General features: G+C 47.1%; 1 protein-coding gene across 2 annotated transcripts; it reads right to left on the minus strand.

Moving 5' to 3' along the window:
• Positions 1–282: 282 nt before the first annotated feature.
• HDIP1 (HDAC and MIER1 interacting protein 1) lies at positions 283–22,384 on the minus strand. 2 transcript variants are annotated; one of them, XM_090259449.1, is made up of 4 exons: positions 22,223–22,384; positions 16,733–16,829; positions 7,143–7,325; positions 283–1,293 (listed from the first exon to the last, which is right to left on the minus strand). In XM_090259449.1, exons 1-4 carry the CDS (start codon positions 22,286–22,288, stop codon positions 1,175–1,177), a joined length of 465 nt encoding a protein of 154 aa, XP_090115575.1. In that variant the 5' UTR covers positions 22,289–22,384; the 3' UTR covers positions 283–1,174. The 2 variants fall into 2 exon arrangements, with proteins under 2 accessions (XP_090115575.1, XP_090115574.1); XM_090259448.1 differs by lacking the exon at positions 7,143–7,325 and having other exon boundaries at positions 22,223–22,310.
• Positions 22,385–22,646: the final 262 nt, after the last annotated feature.

A 22,646-nucleotide genomic window follows, 5' to 3' on the forward strand; every position in this document is an offset into this window, starting at 1 on the left:
GAAGGGCAGTCCTCTCACCGCAGCATGACCACTGACGCTTCCCTACTGGGCTTCTGGAAGCCCCGGCAGCTTTGGCCATGGCTGGCAGGCTTACAGTAAGGAAAGGTCCTGTCAAGTCTGAAACCTGTTAATCTTTCAATCCATCTGCAAAACTACAAAAGCATTTAATGCAAAATAAAGCAACTATAACCAGTTATCACTTAACACTAGAAAAATTAAGAATTTAAATATGTTTCACAACCTTCGCTAGAACAAAAAGTTTATAACACACTATTTAATCTATTAGTTTCAATATTAAGGTTTATTTTTTTCTTCCAGAGTGAGGTTAACAATTTAAATAATTATCAGGATGTATAAATGAACATTCATTCAGATAAAACATTACTGCTTAAAAGTGGCTAAGAAATATTTCGCATGTAATAAATATATTTAATGTTTAGGTTAACAGGCACCATCTTGAGAGCAGAAAAGTGATTTTTTTTTTAACCGATAAATAAATTACATTCAAGAAATCAAGGTGTTTATATCTGAAGTATCATATATCCTTAAATGTTTTTAATATAGCACCCAAACTTCCAAACTGTCTAGAAAGTATCTCCCAAAATATAACTCATACCTCAAGTCATAAAAATAAAGGCCAAGAAAAAATCAATTTAAGACAAAATTTACAATTTATATTAATTCCCCATTCAATAAAATATCAATTGCCAATTTGTTAAAAGTAAATGAACTGTATATATGCAATTCATTAGTGCTGAAAATCTGAAATATATATTTTTAAAAGTCATTCTTTCTCAAAGTACTTAAAATATTGCATCTCTGGTGGCAAACCTGAAAATTATCAAACATTTTATTTCCGTCGTTTTCATACTCCTGCTCCCATCCTCCCCTTAACCTTTAACAGTCACCCAGCTTCTTCTTCTTCTTTTCTTTTTTTGTAAATACACTTACTTATATCCCAAACACAAAACACTGACGAGACTCCTTGGGAACCAGGGAACCCCCACAACAGTCCAAGCCCACGGCTTTGCGCCCAAAGTGCAGCCCAGGCTCAGAGACGGGGCCGTGCTGGGCCCTCGCTGGTGCTGTCGGAAGGCTCCTGAGAGTCCACGGCCGTTTGAACGTTTGCTGATGCGCTCCTGAAGAAAGTTCCAACACATTCTGCAGACAAACATCAAAGAATAAGTCTTTGATTGATAATTTTTCTATTAATTTCCGCCAAGGCGACTGAAAACACGAATGCCTTTTCATCGGAGAGGTTAGCATAGATGTCAACTTCCTTCTCCTGTTTCTCTGTCAGAAGAAAAAGGGAGAGCTTAATATCAAGGCGGCAGGTGCGCTGTTTTTGCCTAAAATTTCTAAGCTTTCAAGTATTTCTTTAAATGACAACCTTATACATGATACTAAACATATTCTAATGTCCTAAAGTATTATGCTACTGAAGTAAGTCTTTAAAAATATGATAAAGGAGTTATTGCAATGCCACGAACTACATTCTAAAGACTAATTGGAGACTACACACATTTCTACGTACCATCTACTTTCTACACCGTTTCCATAAGAACCTCAGATATTTCTCTCTTCACTAGTATGAGCCAATCAAATGTCTCAATCAGAACAAATCCCTCACCCTCAAGACAGTCCCTCCTCAACATCAGTGGTGCCTGTGTGAACATGTTTACTTCTTCACCTCAGCCTGCGACCAGAAATAAGAACGGACATTTATTTCTATTTCTCCCCTCCCGACTCCAAACGCCCTGCAAGCCCGCGGCAGAGCAGGCTGAGTGCAGAGACAGGTCAGGAACCGTCTTCCCCAGAAGCCGGCTGAGCGCGCCGCTGACACCCCCGCGCACAAGCTTCCGGAGGGTTCCGGCTCTGCCGCCGTCCCACTCCTGTCTGTCATTTCTGATGCTCTGCCTTTTCATCCAAGTTAAACACACGCACCCCTTGCAGTCAGGTCACTGCCAGCAAACTGGTCACCAAGCGCAGACGCCCCCCCATTCCCCACTCTCAGGAGGCAGCCACATGTCCTCTCGGCCCTTCCTCTTGGCTTTCCCCTCCCTGTCTCTAGGCGGCCGTTCCCGGGGCGCTGCTCCGTGTGCCTGGGTCTCCGGCGTCACTGCCCGACCTCCCGCGGCGGGCAGTTAGAACCCTCCTGCGGCCCGTCTCCTGGCCCCACCGCACACCTCCCCTGCCCCTTCCCACGCCAGCGGGACCGCGGCGGCGGCGGCGTCACCGGCCCACGCGCGCACGACCCCGGCTACGGGAACGCCCTCACTTCCCGTGCGAGGACTTTACGCCCGCTGACTTCCCATCGCCCGCTGGGCCCCGGCTCTCTCCCCGTCGTCCCGCGTCTCCAGGACGTTTGCACGCGTCGGCACAGCAGGTCCATTTTCCTGAAGAACCCTCTCCGTGTCTCCTCGTCTGCTCCCGCCCCAAGCGGCTCTCCCCAGGCCCGCCGCGCGGCTGTCCCCGGGCCGCTCCTCGGCCTGGCGCTGCAGAGGCTCCTGCACCCGTGGCCCGGCTCCGTCTTCATTCTGCTGGCGCGCCCTGCAGCAGCTTCCTGGGAAAGGGGGTGCAGGCGGCGCGTCTCTGGGGCCCCGAACGCTGAGACGCGCCCCAGCCCGCTCCCCCTGACGCGCAGCGCGGTGGCTGAAGACGCAGGGTGTCCTCTCAGCGCTGTGGGGCAGAAGCTGGCCTCCGTCAGCCGGGGCTGCTGTTAAGAAAGCCCGATACCCCTGTTAACAGGAACAGTTTTAGTCCCCGCTGCATCTACGGTGACCAGACCTCGGAGAGTCCCGACAAACGCAGGTCCACGCCCCCCCCACAAGCAGGCACAGCAGACCCCTCCCTGGGACGCCCGCCCCGCGCGTCGTGTCCACGGCACCGTCCGGCGCGCGCTGCTTGTGTCTGAGCTGCTTCCGACCAGCACGTCCCTGGAGCTCGCTGACGCTGGTCACGTACGAGAAGTCCGTGCCGCTGCGTGATTCTACTCCCACACCGACTCTTCGTCTTTCTTCCCTGAACAGCGGAAGGGTTTCTCCTGAACCAGAGAGGTGATCTATGACAATGTGCTTTGGCGGAATCTCTGCTTCGCTTGTGCTGAACCAACTCAATATGGAAACCCGAGGTTCTTAAAGTCTGGGAAAGTTTCTTGAATTAGTTCACTGATGACTTCTTTCTAGAATCTTCAGCCGCACTGTCAATTATAGATGTTGACCTCGAACTGGTCCTCCGAATTTCTTACCGCTCCCATTCTATTTTTTAAATCTCTTTTCCTATTGCTGTACATTCTGGTACATTTCTTTAATTCTGTCTACAAACCATTATCGTTTTCCGTTTCTGCAAGTCATATAACTACATATATATCTTTTTGAGATTCATATTTTAAAGTTAATTTTCCAGGTACTTTTGACACCTGCAACTTCCTTTTAAATATCATTTTGTTCTTGCTTTATGACTATAATATTTTCTCTTACTAAGAATATTTATGAGAGTCCTTAATTTTTTCTTCTCCCTGCAAAAACTAGTTCCATCCAAGTTTTTTTCTTCCCGGTGATTTGGCCTGAGCCCTCCATCCGAGATGCTTTCTTCCGTGTACCTGGGTAGCTCTGGGTAACACGCGCGCACTTAGAAGGGGAACCCTGCCCAGCGTGTCAGCGCTGTAGGAGGATGTGACTGGGCCGTTTCTTCGTGCAGTCCTTAAGGAAAATGTCTTTATTTTAGGCCTTTTCTCCTGGGTTCCTCAGAGTCCCTAAAGAAGAGACTTCTAATCTCTTACCTGGAAGATATAAACCTGACCTGGAAAACGCAATATTTACCATCTCCAATTTCCACCTAATCCTCCCGATCTTCACACAGCACCCCCGCCCTCAATGAAGCCTGGGGTTCCCTAGACCAGAAACTGTTTTTGCCTTACCTGTTTCAAAGGATAAATGTGGAGAGAGGGGTGGACGAGGAGAACAGCCGTAACAGCATTTTTAAAGAGTCTTTCAAACAATATTGTTTTGAGCCCCACTTTCACCTCTACATTTCCAGACATAACGGATGCACTAACCCCTCACCGGAGGGCGTTGCATAATCAAGACCAGTTTCTTTCTCAGCTTCCTTTCCCCAAAGGAGCTTACAATTCAGGTTTCCTAGGTGTGCTGAGCAGTTACCATTTCCCAGAGTTTTGCTGCTCCTCCCACTCCTGATCTCTGTGGGACTTTGCCATTTAAAAACATACCCTTTTACTAGGATTTGGGGAGAGTGCAGAGCTCAGTGTGTTTTTTCGGTTCACTGCCTTTACTTTGGAAGTCCACATGAGTGCTACATGTTCATCAGTAAGATACTCAGAATTGCCCAATACATTTTAGTCAAAAATGTCACTGCATCACTAATATCCAGAGAAATTATACTCTCCACATATAAAATGAAGACTTATCGTAAACCAAACAATTATTAAGTTTAATGAGATTTTTTCCTTCTTTTTAGGGCAAAAGGGGGGAGGAGGGGGTGGAGGAAAGAGGAAACTCCCGGACCAACTCGAGGGCCCGTAGGAGCAAAGGGAAAGGGGGAAGGGGGAGTGGAGACTCCTAGTCATCCAAGCAGACTGTAGGAATTACCTCAATGAGATTTTTTAATGATTTTATAAGGACAAGTTGTTATCTAGATGCCTAATGAACTTTTTCATTTTCTATTCTTTCTTCCTCCTATTCTTTTTAAAAACACAGAAAACAAAAAATTCAATTAAAAATGTGATTTTAGACATACTGTCAGGTAGGCCTTATTAAAATAATGGTAAACCTTGCCTCAAATTTTCCAAGTGCCCTATGCGCAGGGAGTCAATAAAAACAAAATTCAACTAAATAGCTCCATAACACTAAGAAGCATATCAGAGAAGCCTGTTCTAAAACACAGAGACACTTCAGAAGTCGCTTTCCTCTCTCTATTGTATTTTGAGAACTTGGTTAGCGGAGTGCGGCCTCGGGGCCAAATGTGGCCGCCACCTGTTCACTTCCATGTGGGCTGCGAGGCTTTCCAGCCTCCATGACAGAGCAGAGCAGCTGGGACAGACTGGATGCCCCACAAAGCCTCAGCTATTGACCTGGCTCTTTACAGAAGAAGCCTGCCGTTCCCCACCTCCACCCAGTCTATATTAAAAGGTTTGTTGTTTCTACAAAAGTTGCTTTGAAGACTTTCTTGTTTGTATTAAAAGCAAATAAATTAAAACATATTTTACTCTAGAAATAACTTTCTTAAAACTTTTTACAATAAACTGTAAATACTTGAAAAAACCATAGCCAAATAAATGCTTCTCTCTTCAGGTGAACAGGACATGATTCAACTGCAGAGCCTCGCACAGCACAGCACAGCACAGCCCCCTCCCACCAAGGCCGTCCTGTGGGCTCCCTCACCCCCCCGCCCCCGCCCCTCATCCCGCACCCCCACCCCCGCCCCCAGCACGCCCTCTCCATTCTCCCAGTTACATCCCCTTTACTTCAACTGAAAAGAATGTTCTGTTTTCTGGGCCAAGCACTACTGCCCTCTCTCCTTTTTTCTGTTGACTTTTCTTTACCTAGTTTCCCTTCTGAAAGTCTTTGGCATAGATTTCCTGATCCCACTGTTAAAGCAATACATTCAAATTAAGAAAATAACTCACGCTCTCTGGAAGAGCAGCGTAACAGAAGGAAAAAGCAGTAAAATTATCCAAGGAATTAATGAGTAAGCACAGTCTTCATAGAACACAAACACAATATAAATCTTGTTCCTCTAGCCATACAATATTAAGTCTTTACTTTGACAAAAGGGGAGAACAGCTCTATCAATGAAGTCATTTTCCCTAACGGCAGGAAATTTATTCGGATAAAAGCAGAGAAAAGTGGTAACCAGGTAAAAATTCTCCGTGTCTAAAGTAAGAGAAATTTACTCTTACGCTTGAATACTTGAATACCTCTGACTGAATACCTGAAAAAGCAGCACATAACTCACAAATAACATAAGAAATTATAAAAGCATTTCACTGAAGATGAAATGATTTTGATAGAGGTTTTTAAAGAATTATGAAGAGCAACTATCCCTTTTTTCCAGTAACTACTAGCTTAAAAGTCTGAATTAAAAAAAAGATATTCATGGGGATAAATATAGGGATTCACTATACTAGTCTCTCTACTATTGTGCAGTTGCTGACATTCTCCATGATAAAAAGTTTTGTAGAAGCTCTATCAGCCTCTCCTAGTACCCCATGCAGAGCAGGCGTGGCCGTCAGCCTCTGCGCACAGGCTGCAGGCACTGAAGCGGGTTACATAGTGGCAAAAAAATAAAATAAAAAAGATGTACAAATCAAAGAAAAAGAGCAGCTCAAGTTTTAGTTAATAATTAAAAACAAGTTAATTGGTTAGAGCATCATCCTGACGCACCAGGGTTTGGGCTCCATCCCCAGTCAGGGCACACGCAAGAGTCAATAAGTGAAGCAACAATCAGTGTTTCTCTCTCTTTCTCTCTCTCTCTAATCATTTTTTTTTTAATTTTAAAAAACAAGTTACTGATAGATACACTATCTAAAAAAGGGAGATCTGTAAGGAGAAATATGAATACATTCTGGACCAAGAAGAATGCACTTGACTATCCAAATAGCTGCCTCCGAGTATGGAGCACACAATGAGCAATTAAAAACTTACAATGGCCCTGACTGGTGTGGCTCAGTTGGTTGGGTGTCGTTCCACAAAGCGAAAGGTCGCAGGTTTGATTCCAGGCCAGGGCACACCGCTGGGCTGTGGGTTCGGTCCCCAGGTGGGGCTCATATGGGAGGCAAACCAGTTGATGTTTCTCTCTCACACATCGATGTCTTTCTCCCTCTCTTTCTCCCTCCCTTCCCCTCTCTCTAAATAAAAATAAATATTTTTTAAAATTCACATTGAAGAAAAGTTTTATAGCAAGGTGAGCAATTACCTAATTTAAGCCTTTAGTTTCCAGTAATAAATTTCTGGGTTTTTTTTAAACAACCATCTACCTTACCTTAGAGGAAATGCTTTCAAACTAAGATATGAGTGGCCACTTTAGCCTGGGAGTTCGGCGCCTGCCGAGCCCTACCTTCGCTACCATCTAATTGCGATCTCAGAAAATGTAGCTGGAAAGAAACTGCTTGGATTTAGGCATACCTCTTTCTTCCTCATGCTTTTTGGCAGATGCACTTTTAGGTCTTCCTCTTCCTCGTCTGATATGGTCTGAGTGGCTGTTACTCCGAGGCCTCTTTCTGTTCTCTAAGTCCTTATTTCCTGCGGAGTTTATCTTCTCCCTCCTAACTCTCTCTGTGCGCCTCCTCTTGGCCTCATGCTTGTTTTCTGTATGGATGAACAACAGTGACAGGTTTTAGGGCTCAGCGGGAACCGTCTGCCCGGGGCGCTGTGCTCCTCACCCCCCGGGAGCACTGGCGTTTGCCGCCTGGGGCGCTGTGCCAAACCGCTGCGCAGCCACGGCGTCGATGCACCGCACATCCACACAGAAAAAATCCCCCAGGACGCAGGTGGTCCTCATCCGCCACGAGGTAGGCGGACTCTCGTAACAGAAGACATTCCTTTACTGGGCGCCTTTAATTTCAGCCCCTACAAGTCTGCACAATTCCACAGCAATCTTTCTGCCTTTTACTCTCTGCTTCCAAGTTAAAAATGGTGAAGTATTAGAAAAGGAAAAAAAATCCATTTTTCTTTGCCACTACCCAAATTATAGACTGAAATATGTCAAATATTCAGAAGCAAAACTGACCTTGGCCATAATATATTAAGGTTATCAATAAAAAGCAAACAGAAAGCATCCAAAGAAAATATAAAACACTAGAAAAGTAAGTAGTTTTCACTTGAGCCACAGATGAGGTTACTTCTGACATTCTAAGAACATGCTGATCCCTATATGGAATAGCAATAGAGAAACCTTACTCAATATGGCAAATATAATTAATACAAAAAACCACCCTCTCCAAACAAATCAAAATGGTGGATAAGAGAGACAAAACTTTTTAGAAAACAAAAACTTGCTTTAATACATACTTGAACTCCAAAGTAAAAAACAAGATTCCCCAAATTCTTAAAATCACAGTAGAGAAGAGGCAAAACAATAAGAAAATTTACTTCCCCAAAACTAAAGGGAACAATTCAAAAGACTGTAAATAAGTGTGCTTAATAGGCTGCTGTAAAATCTTTTAAAAATTTAAAATAAAATATTAATAGTTATTTACAAACACCATATTCTCAAAGGGCTAATTAAGTCTAAGTCTCAGACTAGTCACGCACCATAGGACGCAGTACCATTTCATTATCCCAGACTGCAGGGCAGGTATCAAAGGCAACCAGGGTCCTGCTGAAAGACTCAAGGGCTAACTTAAAGAGGCTCCCACTGGCCGTTATAGGACAATAGGAACATCAACAAAAAAACAGTAACTATAATAAACATATCAAATAAATACACTTAAACCACATTACATTAAATACATAAAAGCAAAAACTACTTGGCCACAAAAGGAAGATGCTAAAGAACCAACTCACTATTTTGAAAACCTAAAAGGGAAAGAATAAGGCATTTATCCTGCCTTTTCTGTTGAATAACCACTCACTGAATAACCAAAGGACAAACAGAAGTTTCTCATTTTAGAATTATTGCAGCTAAAAATGGAAAAAAAAAAAAAAGATAAAATCAGAGTATCACCATTTTAAACCTGAAATGAACTCAAGAATCGAAGTGCTAAGTTATCATATACAAAACACTATATACAAAAATTAACTCAATGAATTACAGACCTAAACGTGTCAGCTAAAACTATATCATGCTTAGACAAACAGGGGACCGCTGCATGACACTGGCCTTGGCAGTAATGTCAGGGCTGGGACACCAAAAGGATGGGCAATAGAAGAAAAAATAGACACCTTGGACTTTATCAAAATTAAAAATTTTGGGGCTTCAAATGACAGTATCAGCAGAGTAAAAAGGCAAGTCAGGAATGGGACAAAATGTCTGTAAACACAGATGACCGGTTAATATGCAGAAGAAAAAGAACTTCTACAACTCAGCAACAGAAGCCAACCCAACTCAGAAACGGGCCAAGAACCTGAACAGACACTTCCCCAGAGAAGGTATACGAACGGCCAGGGAACACACGAAAGGCGCTCGACATCACTGAGCACGAGGGAGGGGCACGGCAAAGTCACAGAGCACCCCTTCCTGCCTGAGAACGGCCGCGGTCAGAAGCACGTGAAATAACATGCGTCGGTGAGGACATGGGGACACCGGGACACCCCTGCGCTGCGGGTGACGGAGGGCCACGCGGCCGCCGCGGGAAATGCGGCGGGTCCGCACCCAGCAGGGCGTAGCTGTATGATACAGAAACTCCGCTTCTGGGTACACAACCAAAGACACGGAAGGGGCAGCTAACAGGCGTCTGTGCACCCAACCTCCCAGCTGCGTTATTCCCAAAGCCGAAGGGGAGCAACTCGGGGGCCCGCCAACATACGAAGAGACGAAATAATACTCGGGAAGGAAGTGCTGACACACGCTATGACACGGATGAACTTGAAAAACATCAGGCTAACTGAAATAAGCCAGGACAAACCCTGTATGAGCCCACGTGGAGGAGGGACCTGCAGGAGTAAAACTCACCGGCACCCAGCGAACAGAGGCTGCCTGGGGCCGGGGGCGGGGCGAGGAGTCCCTGCTTAGCGGGGACAGGGTTTCTGTCGGGGGGTGGGAAGAGCTGGGGGGGGGGCAGGTGAAGTACACAACATGGCTGTACTTAATGCCTCCGAACTGCGCACTTAACATGACTAAAACAGTAAATTTTGTTATGCAAAACTTACCACAATGAAAAGTAGGAAAAAACTTTTAATGAAAAAGAAGAAATTAGGAAACAAGACGAACGCTAAAAACTGAAGAGCAAAAGATATACTACATAATGGACGATGTCTGCAGACTGAATTGCAAACACAGGGAGGGGGATCAATGACGTTTTTTGGAACAACGAGGGAAGCCAAGAGAGAATCAGTGACAGTAAACGGAGAGAAATGAGAGCGAGATCTGAGAAATCTACTACTGCTCGCTATGCCCACCCTGCTCAGTGCCGCCCCAAGATCCTCCTCCCTCTTTGTTTCGAACAGAGTCCTGCTCTGTTCAGGAGCGCAATGTGCGCAGCTGAAACACACACATCCCCCAAAAAGAGAAAACGAAAATAAAAACAGAACATGCAGACACATTCCAAGGCTCCTGCAGGTGACGTGGCCATGGAATTAGTTCTGGCCAATGACAGGTATTAAGTGGAAGTGAGAAAGGGCTCCAGAAAGACGTTTTAAGGGGCTCAGAACGGCTGTCAGGCCCCTTTGTCCCTCTGTCCTTCCCTCCTCGTCCAGCGTGGCATGCCCATGGGAAGCCCTGCAGGTTCCACGGCTGCCTCACAGGAGGCTGGCAGCCCCATCTCAGGGCCTCGCTGCCCTCAGTAACGAGGGCGGGTGCACGACCTGCCCCATCCCCCGCCAGTCAGCTCTGCTGTGGACCGCGATCCGCACACTCCGCCGTCCGCCCGGTGTGTCCGAAGGATCACGGAGAATGGGAAGGAAGTAACAGGCAAAAGCTGCCTTATGCTGCGTCCTCGAGACTTCAGCTGGGAGCACGGGACGCCAAGGGACAACGGGAACACCTCCGTGCGAGTGCAAAGTAGAGGCATCCCCATGTGCAAGACAGGAAATGTTTGCTCTGAAATTTTTTCCCCCATCTGAAACAATTTCTGCAAAATTTGTTCCAGAAATAAAAACACACGGGTTAAAAAATGGTCCCTAAGAGGAAGTGGACTTCCCCTCGGAGGACAACGGAAAGAGGCCCAGGTGTCACTGACAGCTGAGCAGCAGTCCTGACATCGGTGTCCGCTAGACGTCATGGGACTCTATTCAAAAAGGCCTCAAAGACGAAGAAACCACTACAAAACTCATGATTAAGAACCTAAAAGTACGGGCGCAGAGGCCAAGGATACATTTTTTCATCAAAGGGCAAAACAACACCTCGATGACAGCCAGCCCTGCTCCCCGCTGGAGCCATGGTGAGTGATTAGCAGGAGGAAACAATGTTTCCGAAGCAACAAGGCCAACCCCCCGCGGGTCTCTAACAGAGGGCGGGCGAAGACTCGGGGTTTATAAAAGGTACTGGCGATGGTGTTTCTCCGTTTTAAACTGAAAATGAATGTCATTTAGAGTTCGTTGCTTATTTATTAGCCTTGGCCTGTTAACTTAATTTCCATGACAGATTTTACTTACACATATTTTCAGCTAGACAAAGTTCCCTACTTCTGGTGTCCTACTTTCCTATTTCTAGATGTTATGATGATACAAAGATACTAGTATATATGAAAAAATGTGAGTTTGAACAACTCAAACCTAGATAAATCTACTTGATTTAACAGATTTTCCTTCTGCATGTCACAAAGTTACAAATAATTTCTAAAAAGATTTCATCCCACTGAAACTTAAAATAATCTTTTATAGGTTTGATTTCACGTTTTTATTTAGTGCAATTTTAGTTTTAAAGATGGTTCTTTTTGTTTCAAATGTTAAATTACGCAAATAAAAGTCTTCCTTGATTTCACCTGGTTATCCAGTGGTCTATCCATTTCCGCGTTTACTGTCTAATACTGCATGTAGAAATCATCTTGTGGGGTCTTAAAGACAAAGGGAAAACGCAATTCCCACACGACCTAGCATCCTACTTCTGGGCATTTACGCAGTGAATACCAAACGCTAACTCGAACCCTGACCAGTGTGGCTCAGTTGACTGGGCGTCACCCCACAAACCAGGAGGCAGGTGCACATGCCTGGGTTGCGGGTTCAGTTCCAGGCTGGGGCACATACGGGAGGCAGCCAGTCGATGTTTCTCTCCTCTAAAAATAAGTAAAATCTTAAAATTAAAAAAACAAAGCAAACTAACTCGGAAGATGTACGTACCCCCATGTTCACTGCAGCGTTATTTATTACACAACCACCAAGCTATGGAAATCACCTCAGTCCCACTGATGGATGAGGGATAAAGAAAACAGAGCTTTGCTCAGCAATGAAAATAAAATGAAATGAAGCCTTGCCATCTGCGACGGCATGGATGGACCCGGAGGGCATTATGCCAAGTGGTCAGTCAGAGAAAGACAAACACCATATACTCTCACTTACGTGCGGATTTTAAAAAATACAAACAAACCCTGAGCTCACGGATACAGAGAACAGACGGCTGGTTGCCAGAAGCACAGGTTTGGGGGTGAGTAAAATTGGTGAAGAGATTCCAAAGGGTACCGACTTCAGTTATAAAACTAAGAAGTCCGTAGGACGTAATGTACAGCCTGGTGACGACAGTCAATAGCCCTTGTATTACATATGTGAAAGTTGGTAAGAGTAAATCTGAAAGTTCTCGTGAGAAAAATATATTGTAATAAAAAAAAAAAAAAACAAGCCCGTACAAATGTTGTTTTGCACTTTTTTCTTAATAGTGTTTTAGAGGTTTTTTGTCAAGTCAGTACCTAAAAAACCCGCCCCTTTCAATGAGCACATCCTGCTGTTCCCATACGCACCCTGCCCGGTTGGCTGCTCCGTGATCGCGTCGGGCTTCGCAGCTTTCTGCCGTTACCAAGAGCGCTGTCTGAAAACCCTACTCGGCACTTAACTGTACACTGTAAACAATTACGTCTCTAGGCTGCACATCTATTGACAAAGCGGTCTGGATTCTGGGTTACGTGCATTTAAAACAGTTGGCAACCACCGGCAGGCGCTCCCGGAGAGGCCGGGCCCACTTAAACTCACATCGCCAGTGCAAGGACCCACTGTGCCTTCTCCTAAAAGTGCTTACAAATCCTTCACGTTTGTCAGAACGTTGGCAAAAAGGATGGTATTTAATTTTGACTGCATTTCCCTGACTGTTAGTAAAGTTGGTTACCTTTCCAGATACTATATATTACCCACTTCCATTTCGTTTATAAATTCTCTGCTCATTTAAACTGAAACGTTCTAGATTCCACTGACGACATTCACCAAGCACTCGGTAAATTATAAATTTGAAAAAATCACACTTCTCTCAATGTCCTACATGCGATGGATGTTAGTGAGTTTCACTGTGAGCAGGAGCACGTGGCCCGGCTCTGTCCCCGGGAGTCAGGCCGTAGCCCTCCCATACACGGCCGACAGCAGCGCTCACAGGCTTTGCTCACAGGCTTCGGGGACCCGTGAGAGCGACACGCCTGGCTCTGCGTCTGAGGCCAGGTCTCCGGGCGCCACGTCTGCAGTAGATCAGACTGCTCCCAGCCTTTGAACACTCTTAACCATTCCCGCCTTTGGTTTCTATGGCCTATCCCTGATGTTTCTCTGTCCTTTCTAAATATTCTTCCTGTTTCTTTTGCTACTTCCTCTTCTCCCTCCCTGGGATTGCTAGGCTTCATCTTTACTTGAAGGTCACAAGGCCACTTATTATAAAACAAGAGAACCTCAGGAAACTCCCACTGCAGAACAGTAACGAACTGCTGCTCACTCAGCGCCACGCCTCCCCCAACCCACCTCCGCTGGCTGCCCTCCTGCAGCGGACACGTCTCAGCCGCCGTGACCTCCCTGCCACTGCAAGCCACCAGGACTGGAGTTCACCAGAGCTCAGTTCTTGAACTCCTCCCTCTTCCTACCCTGCAGACTCTCTAGCACAAGTTCATCCACTTCCATGAGGTCAACTACCACCTATTTGCTGATGGCTCTATCTCCGGCTAAGGCCGAGCTTCACATTCTATGTCCAAGCGGGGACAAAAATCCATGGATATTTCACAACTATTGTACATCCAAAATGAAATTCCCTCCCTACCTCAAAACTTGTCTTCTTTTACATTCCCTTTCTAAGCAGTAATCCAAGTCAGAAATCCGGGAGCCATTCTAAATTCTTGCCTCTGGTTCGAACGATTCCGACTCCTTAATGGCTATAGCATCTGTCCTCTCTCTGACTTTTTACAGTGTTTCTTCCGTACCTGGTTTCTCAGCTGAATCATGTCTATACAGGAGGTCAAAAATCCTGTTGAATAAAAGGAATAAATACACTTGTTCCACTCAGGACATGAACCATGCCTTCTTCATTTTGGAGACCCAGAACTGCGCTGACATGCCACCCCAGTGTTATCTGCTAAATGAATCATCCCACAGTTGCCACACCTGAATCAAACTCTAGCAAATAAGACCCAGGAGTCCATTTTTAACAAGCTGTCTTGGTGACTCCTATAACCAATCCAGCAACAGCCCTTAAGAACCATAAATTAAGTCCATTCTCATGATGAAAGGAAGGAGCCTCGAAGAGAAGCAGAAATGGAATTAAACAACTTGCCTGCCACCTCTGTGCAGACCTAGGATAAACGGACCACTCACAGACAGAAACATAAGCAACTCCTGAACTATCTGCTGCTGTAACACCTCGTCTACATCAGCACCCTCGCTCAGTTAGCACACTGCCACAGCCTGCTTCCACCCTGCACCCCCACACACTATTCTCGAGTACCCAGAATGATCTTTTAAAACAGCTAATCAGAGCACGCCGTCTTTCCCTCGCCCCATCCCACGCCCTAGCAATAGTCTCCCCCCACATTTTAAGAACGAAATCCAAACTTCTTATTCTGGTTTACAAAACCCTACATGATCTGGCTCCTGCCTGACCCTCTGGCCTCATCTCCCACACTCTCCTGACGTCTACATTGCAACCACAGTGACGTTTTTGTTCCTGAAATATACCGGTCTTTTCCTGGCCCTTGAACGTTTGCATTTGCTATTTCGTCTGTCAAGAATGTCCTCCCTAATCCGATCATGACGAGCCCCTTGTTCCTACTCGGCTTCACCTTAAATGTCACTTCTCGGAAGCCTTCTCCAACCACAAGTAGCCTTTTAGTCGCACACTGGGACAGCACTCCATCTGAATTTCCTACAAGGCATTTACCACAAGTCGATATTCTCCATTTATTTGTTCATTGTCTATCTCCTGCCCACAAGAATCAAAGCTCTGCCCTGACCGGTGTGGCTCAGTTGGCTGGACAGAGTCCCGCAAAGCGAAAGGTCGCCAGTTCGATTCCTAGTCAGGACACATGCCTGGGTTGTGGGTTCGGTCCCCCTCTCACATCAATGTTTCTCTCCCTTTCTCCCTCCCTTACCCTCTCTCTAAAAATAAATCAATAAAATCTTTTTAAAAAATGAATGTAAGCTCCATGACAGCAGTGAATCTGCTTTGCTAGTACATTCGTTCATTATTTTATCCCCGAGGCTTAGAACAGTACCTAGCACACAGTAGGTGCTCAATATTTGTACTCAATCTACTCTTATTTGAGGATCATTATTATATGAAGTTTTGACTGTAGCAAAGAATGTATAACAAAATTTCATACTTTTAATAAGTATATCCACTGAGTAAATCTAATTTGTCTAATTAATGGGAAAATAAAATCACATAAAATTATCTTTTAAATCTTCTAAATCAGGGAATTATAAACAATAATTAACATGTCTAAAAATTATATTCACACCAAAATCAAGTTATCTTTCCAGCCATTAATTTAAAAAATAAACTTTAAAGTCGTTACAAATTTTACCAGCATGAGAGGAAAAACCCCCAACTGTCCATCAACCAGTAAACAGATAAACAGATAAATAATGGCATATCCATACAAAGAATACCACTAAGCAATAAAAAGTAATTAATTCTTATACATACAACAATATGGCCAAGTCTTAAACTATGCTCAGTAAAAGAAACCAGACAAAAATAAGTACATATTATATGATTCCGTTTATATAAAGTTCTAGAATAGTGACAAAAAACAGATCAGTGGTTATCTGCGGGTGGGGGTAGCAAGAATACAAAGAGGAACTAGAAAACTTTTTGTCATGAAGGACATGTTCATTATCTTGATTGTGGTGATTGCTTGACTGGTGTAAGCATTATGACAAAACTTATCAAACTGTACACTTTAATCTGGCAAAGGTCGTGGTCAAAAAAACAGAACATGTTACAACCAAACTGATGGCTTAAAGTTACAGCTTGACATTAGTTACATACAAATGTGCAGCTAATCATGACCTTGAACCTGTGCACCCAATATATGTAACAATATTTAAGAAAAGTTTGTTGCCCTGGCAGGTGTGGCTCAGTGGATTGAGCTCCGGCCTGGGAACCTAGAAGTTGCTGGTTCAATCCTGGTGGGGGCACATCGGGGTTGCGAGCCAGGTCCCCAAATGGAGGCGTGAGAGGCAAGAGATCCACGTGTCTGTTGTGCACTGATGTTTCTCTCCCTCCCTTCCCATCTCTCTAAAAATAAATAAAATCTTTTTTAAAAAAAAGTTTCTTCGTATCTCTCAGATCAGCCACGATCAGTAGCAACCTCCATAAGGTTAAATATGTGTGACTTATTAAATGTCAATTATACCTTAAACTTACTTATTTTTAAAAATCAAATCAGGTATATATGCTTGCATAAAATCCTTCAATGGCTCTCCATACTCCAAAATCAGAAAATGTGTTACAAGCTTTATTAGCATTATGAGGGATAATCATTTAAATGGAATGAACAGCAAACTAATGTCATAAGCTGACTTCCAGTAGTGAGTAAAAACCAGATATATCTCAACAGATTTTAATTTTTAACTTCAACAAAAATGTCAATAGTAAACTTACAAAAAATGTAAATGTCTACATCAAAAAGCGAAAAATGTGATATACTCTCAATTACCTGTAGAAGGTGGTGATTTCTCTGGGTGCTTTGCATTTAAAAGTTTTCTGCTAATAAATATGTAACCACAGGGACATGATTTACATGCAACAGGAACCTGTAGGGAAAAAGAAAAGAAAAAATGTATCATTAGTCTTTTTCTACCTGAAATAAAAACCAGATTTATTTAAGCCCCACCTCCTTACAACAAATTACCGAGGTGGTACTGTGCCCTATGCATTGTATTATAAGGCTTTACAATACCATCACTACGGTAAATGAATGAAAAACATACACAGATGTGAGTGACCAATACAAAGGCGTAATAGTATGAGAGCCAGGGAAAATATGAAGGGAAAAAAAGGCAGAATTTCTTAAAAGATTAGTTTACGAACAGCTCATATAGAACAAACTGGAAAAGGGAACATTGCTGGGAAGTCATTAAAGTTACCCCAGAGCCCTGGCTGACGTGGTTCAGTGGAGTGAGCACCAGCCTGCAAACCAGAAGGATGCAGGTTCGATTCTGGGTCAGGGCACCTGCCTGGGCTGTGGGCCAGGTCCCTGCTTGGGAGTGTGCAAGAGGGAACTGATCTATGTGTCTCTCCCTTTCTCTCTCCCTCCGTTCCTCTCTCTAAAAATAAATAAATAAATAGTTATACCAGCATAACGCCACGAGGGCCCAACTGGAAACAATAGCAAGAACGGACGTGGAGAAAATGTAGCTCTCCGCCAGACATCCCAAAGGAAGAACTGAAAATGACTGACGTCCTTACAATACATGACGACGTGAGATGCCAATTACCACCGACAAGAAAAGAAGAGTTCACCACAACCAGTTGGAGGGGCAAAGGTGTATCACAAACAAAAGACGCTGCAAAAGAAAGCAGTGGCCAAGATCTCGCGTCACGCAGCCTCAGCCCCATAAAGGACACTGGTTAACACAGTGTGGACCCCGAGGAAGAAGGTACCTCCTAAGAAGGGCTCGAGGTAAACCCCGCCCAGCCGCTGTCGCTACACCAGGGCCTCCCACACAGGGGCGCTTCGGGAAGCCTGCGCTGACCGGCACTGAGCTGCTGCCCGCGCCGTGTCCCTGCCCCTGGGCCAGCCCTCACGAAGGGTCTCCTGGAAAAGGACTAGCCATTCCGGAACAACCCGAGCTGTGCAGCTACATCCCCTTCAGCACCTTCCCCCACCAATCAGAGCGGCTCCGTTCTGACCAATCAGGACAGTGGCTTTTGGACCAATCAAACTGTGAGGACTTGTAGTCCTCATCTGCATGAAGATGAGCCAATCAGGGGCTGGGGGCGGGACTCCTGTCTATATAAGCCAGCTCCCGCGCTCAGGAAGCGCACTTGCCCTTTCCACGGAACGGGTGGGGCTGCTTGTCCCCTGCGGGCGCTGCCGACCAACCCGCGAGGAGAGAGGCTGTACAGGTCAGGACGGTGCTGCTCCATACCTGAGCTGTTTGCACCGGATCAAGTTTCTTCCTTCACCACACCCCAAATTGGGGATTTCTGTTGGTGTGGAGTTGGCGCCAGCAACTATCGGTTGACAACACTTAAGCTCCTAGGCCTTTGACCTCTGGATCTATAAAATACAAGAGGCTCTTTTCTCCAAGTCTATCAATATTTTTTAAAAGCCCTTGAGAAAAATTTTAAGTTCCCACCAACAATTGCTACACTAAATTAACCTTAAGGATTCTCGGATTTAAGACATATTACTCAAACACCAGAAATTAATCTCAACAAAAATCACAGAATAATTAATTAGAAAATTGCAATTCCCTTTCTAAGATAAATTAATTTGCCCATTGTTCCTATTAAGATTTAGTTAAGATCATAAATCTTTTTATCCATGCCATGTACAGAATGCCTGGCATTCTAGAATGTAAATACTAGATCTAATTAAGATAAAATTTTGGCAGAATTCTTTTTTGTTTTAAAGATTTTATTTCTTTAGAGAGGGGAAGTGAGGGAGAAAGAGGGAGAGAAACCGATCTGTTGCCTCTGGTTCACGCTAACCGGGCCTGAACCAGAAACCCAGGCACATGCGGGGACCAGGAGAAACCGGGGACCTTTCCCTTTGCGGGACGAAGTCCAACCAACTGCCACACCAGTCAGGGCCAAATTCTTTTTCTTTGCATAAAAGTACTGAACAAAGGATATCTAGTTTGTTTTTAAGAAATAACAATTATAAAAATAATCAAACTCATCTGATATGTCTACCACCTTGCTTTATTTAAAAAGTGATGAGATCTTTAAAACCAGAACAGAAAATGTAACATTACATTTTTTAAGTGTAAATCCGCCCAAAATAGATGTTTGCCATTTTAAAAATTTCACATCTTCATAGAAACCAAGCTCAAAGGTGCTGACTCATTTCCCTTAAACTTAAACACATCATGAAAGGCATCCACAGTAACATAAATTATTTAAAATTAATGCTATTCAAAAAACTTGGAAAACATGATGTTCTTACTCAACAGATCTGCTACTCAGGAAGCATTTTCTTTCAGCTACCTACACTCAATACATTTAAATTTAAGTCTGTCTTATACACAAAAGTTTTGCCAAGCCTTATCCAGAAATAACGCAGTGCTACGGTCAGATGGGAAACGCACAATTGGCTTTGGGACGGAGATGGCAAGCACTGACTGGTATAATTTGGTTTTCATTCCTTAATGAAAGCATTTTATGTTCAAGAAACATTCAATGCACCCGAGCTAAGTCACCCTGAAGTCCTTTTTAAAATGGAAAGTTCCTTCCCTGCAGCCCCAACCCACCACCACCGCCACCCAAATCCTATAGAAAGAATGATTAAATAGGGTGGACAATCTCAATAATATGAATCTCTTAAATCATGGTATAATTTGGCTCTGGCTGGGAGGCTCCGTGGTTGGAGCAATGTCCTGTACACCAAAAGGTCATGGGTTCGATTCCTGGTGAGGGCACAAACCTAGGTTGTGGGTTCAATTCCCAGTTGGGGCGTGTACGGCGGGGCGGTAGAGGGGGAGACACCACTCCATGTTTCTTTCTCACGCTGTTGTTTCTTTCTCTTCCTCCCTCTCTCTAATATCAACAAACATATTCTTGGGTGAGGATTTTTTTTAAGAGATTTAAATAACAGTATAATTTGGATTTTAAACAGCCTAAAATTCCTTCATATTTCAGTTGCAATGCCAAAGATAATGGTAATGAAAGTTCTTATGCTAGTTTCAGAAATTTAAAATAGGAAAACAAAAATCCAAAATCTTGTTTACTGATGGCTTACTGCGTATCAATTTACTTCTTGAAAAATGTATTTCGGTTGTATGTTTTACAAATAAAACAGGTAAAAATAAACCGCAAGAAACAAAACTCCGGTCCTATATTGTTTTGCTGATTTTAAAAAGCTCTAAAATAACCGCATTTTAGAGAACTCATTTATATTCTTTGCAGCTGGAAGAATCAAAGTTAACTATAGTGGATATGTTTGCTATATGTCACATAAAATTTTCTATAAATGAAAAATAGAAAAAAAATCCAGCTGCTCTAGTTTTAAAAATTAAGGCAGAACGGAACATACACAAAGACACCAGGAAGTTAACAAGAACCGTGAACAGCACCCACACAAAATGGCTCGGCCATCCGGGGCGGGGGACGGGAAACGCCCGTGGGCACGGAAAGCGCGCACTGGTTTAGAGTCTCAGAACCACGTTTCCAGCAGCCGCACGTAGCAAGGGCGCTCCGAAGCGACTAAACGTCGAGGTTTCGTGTTTGCTGCTCTCGGTGCCTGTTTTTAAGCCTCCACGCAGAACGCGTGTTTCTCTCTTCAGCTGGGGCGGTCTCCCCTGAAGGCTTCCCGTCTGCATTTAGGAACTGCCCTCGCGTCTGCCAGGCCCCTTAGCCGGCACGGGCAGCGGCGGCGGAAACCCGGATTCCTGGGCTGCAGCTGTTTGCTCACCCACGAGCGGCCTGCGCTTCCGAGCCCCGTCGGAACGCCAGCGTGACTATTCCTCACCGCCGTGACGCGAGCGAGGATAAGTCCCCTTTAGGAACCACGGGAAGGTTTCGTCGGTCCCGGGTCGCTGACATTCCCCTGGACACTCGGGGCCACGGCGCGGCCCGCTGCGGACTGAGCTGTGCCCCCCCCGCCGCCCCCACTTCACCCGTGAGGCCCGAGCCCCAGGCACGGGGCCCCCCGCACGCCCGCGGCCCCTCCTCTTCCCTTAGCGGGGTACCAAACCCAGGCTCTTCCCCCGATCGCCCCCGTGCCGTCGCCCCGGGAAACCAAGGTCAGGGTCGGCAGCACCGCGTGCCCGCCGGACGCCCCGCAAACCGCCCTGCTCCCGGCAACCAACGGGAGGGGCCGAACCCCCGAAACCAGCCCTCCGGAGAAGCTGAAACGGCCAAGCCCCTCCGGCCGGCGCGGGTCACCGCTGGGCTGCGGGTTAGAAGGGAGCGCAACCCTCCGCCTCGGGGAACGCGGCGAAGTTATGCCCAAGTTACTCCTGTGACGCACGGCCTCCGGGGACGCCGCCGAGGGAACCCACGCGCGGCCCCTTCCGTTACAAGACGGGCCCCCGCCACGGCCACGCGGGAGCGGAGGCACCCAAATCAGTGTCCTCGGAGGCTGCAGGCACTTCACGTGGCTCCCAATTTTTTTAGAAAAAGGGGGGAGGGGGCAGAGGGAGGAGAGACGTCGTCATTCTGAAAAAATTCTCTCGGTGGAAAAGGAAAAACCACACGCCCAGACCCACGCGGGCCCGGACCGGGCGCTTCGGCTCCCGCGACGGCGCGGCTTCGGGGCGCCCCGACCCGAGGCAGGAGGCCGCTCCCCGCCGGACAGTAAGGGAGGGTTCTCAGGGGCGCCCCGACACCGCGGCCCCGGGCGACCGTGCCCACCTGAGCCGCACGGAGCCCGCACGCACGCCTTCCCGAGGCCTGGGGGCAGGACCGCCAACGGCTTCCCGGGGGGGCGCGCGGGGGGGGGGGGGGCGGGGCGCCCGAGGGCAGGGCTCCCGGGGGCGGCGTTCGGCCACGATCCGCGGACCCCGGCAAAGGAAGACCCACGGCCCCTCACGGCCCGAACACGGGGAGGCGCCAGCCGCCGAGTTCGCGGGATTTCCCACCATTCCACGGCGGCCCCCCGGCCCCGTCCCCGCACCCGTCCGTCGGGAACAAAGCCGCCCTGCGGGCCACGGCGGCGCTTCCGGGGCCAGGACGCGCCTCCCCGCGCGGCTGGAGGGCGCAGCCGCCGCCGCCGTCCCGGAGTCGCCGGGAGACCCGGGGACCAGCCCACGCCCCCCTCCGCGCCGCCGGCCGCAGGGCGGACCCTCGCCGTCTCCCCGCCGCCAGGGGCGCGCCGGCCCGGCCCCGCCCCCGGCGCCCCCCGCCACCCCGCCTCGGCCCGCGCTGCGGGTCCCCCGTGGCCGCCCGCCCCAGGGCCGGCGCACCCTCGGCCGCTGGGACCCGGCGACGCGGCCTCGCCGCAGCCAACCGCCGCGGCAGCGGCCTCCCGCGCGCCGCCCACCTGTTGGTCGCATTCGGGGCACGACTTGGTGGCCATCTTCACTTTCTTGGCCCGACTCGCGGACATGCTCCCCTCCGGCGGCGGCGGCGGCGGCCCGGGCTCCTCCCCTCGCACCTCGGCGGCCCGGCCTCCGCCGCCCGGTCCCGCGGCCCAGACTGAGGCGCTGCCGGGGGCGCGCGCGCGCGTGCGCGAGGCAGCGCGGAGCCTGCGTGGAGGGGGCGGGGCGCGGCGTGGCGTGCGCCGGCTCCGTGAGACCTGAGACCGCGCTCCCAGCCCCCCACCCCGCGCCGGCTCTCGAGCGCGTCCGGATTCTCACGAGAGCGGCCGGGCCGACCCTCCGGCGAAACAATGGCCACGCCTTCTCTCTGTTCGGAGGCCTGATGAGGGCGTGGCTCAAGCGGGGCAGTGACGGGCGTGGGGATCG

Source organism: Furipterus horrens, unplaced genomic scaffold (genome assembly GCF_987537825.1).
Source record: "Furipterus horrens unplaced genomic scaffold, mFurHor1.1.pri manual_scaffold_13, whole genome shotgun sequence".
NCBI classification, from domain to species: domain Eukaryota; kingdom Metazoa; phylum Chordata; class Mammalia; order Chiroptera; family Furipteridae; genus Furipterus; species Furipterus horrens.

What these genes read in the sequence shown, in the direction of transcription:
- HDIP1 (XM_090259449.1), bottom strand. Translation starts at nt 22,288, where the DNA reads ATGTCCGCGAGTCGGGCCAAGAAAGTGAAGATGGCCACCAAGTCGTGC. An exon ending in GCCCCGAATGCGACCAACAG is followed by an intron (nt 16,830 to 22,222) that starts GTGGGCGGCGCG and finishes TTTTCCCTACAG; the next exon opens with GTTCCTGTTGCATGTAAATC. An exon ending in AAAGCATGAGGAAGAAAGAG is followed by an intron (nt 1,294 to 7,142) that starts GTATGCCTAAAT and finishes TTCTTCTGACAG; the next exon opens with AGAAACAGGAGAAGGAAGTT.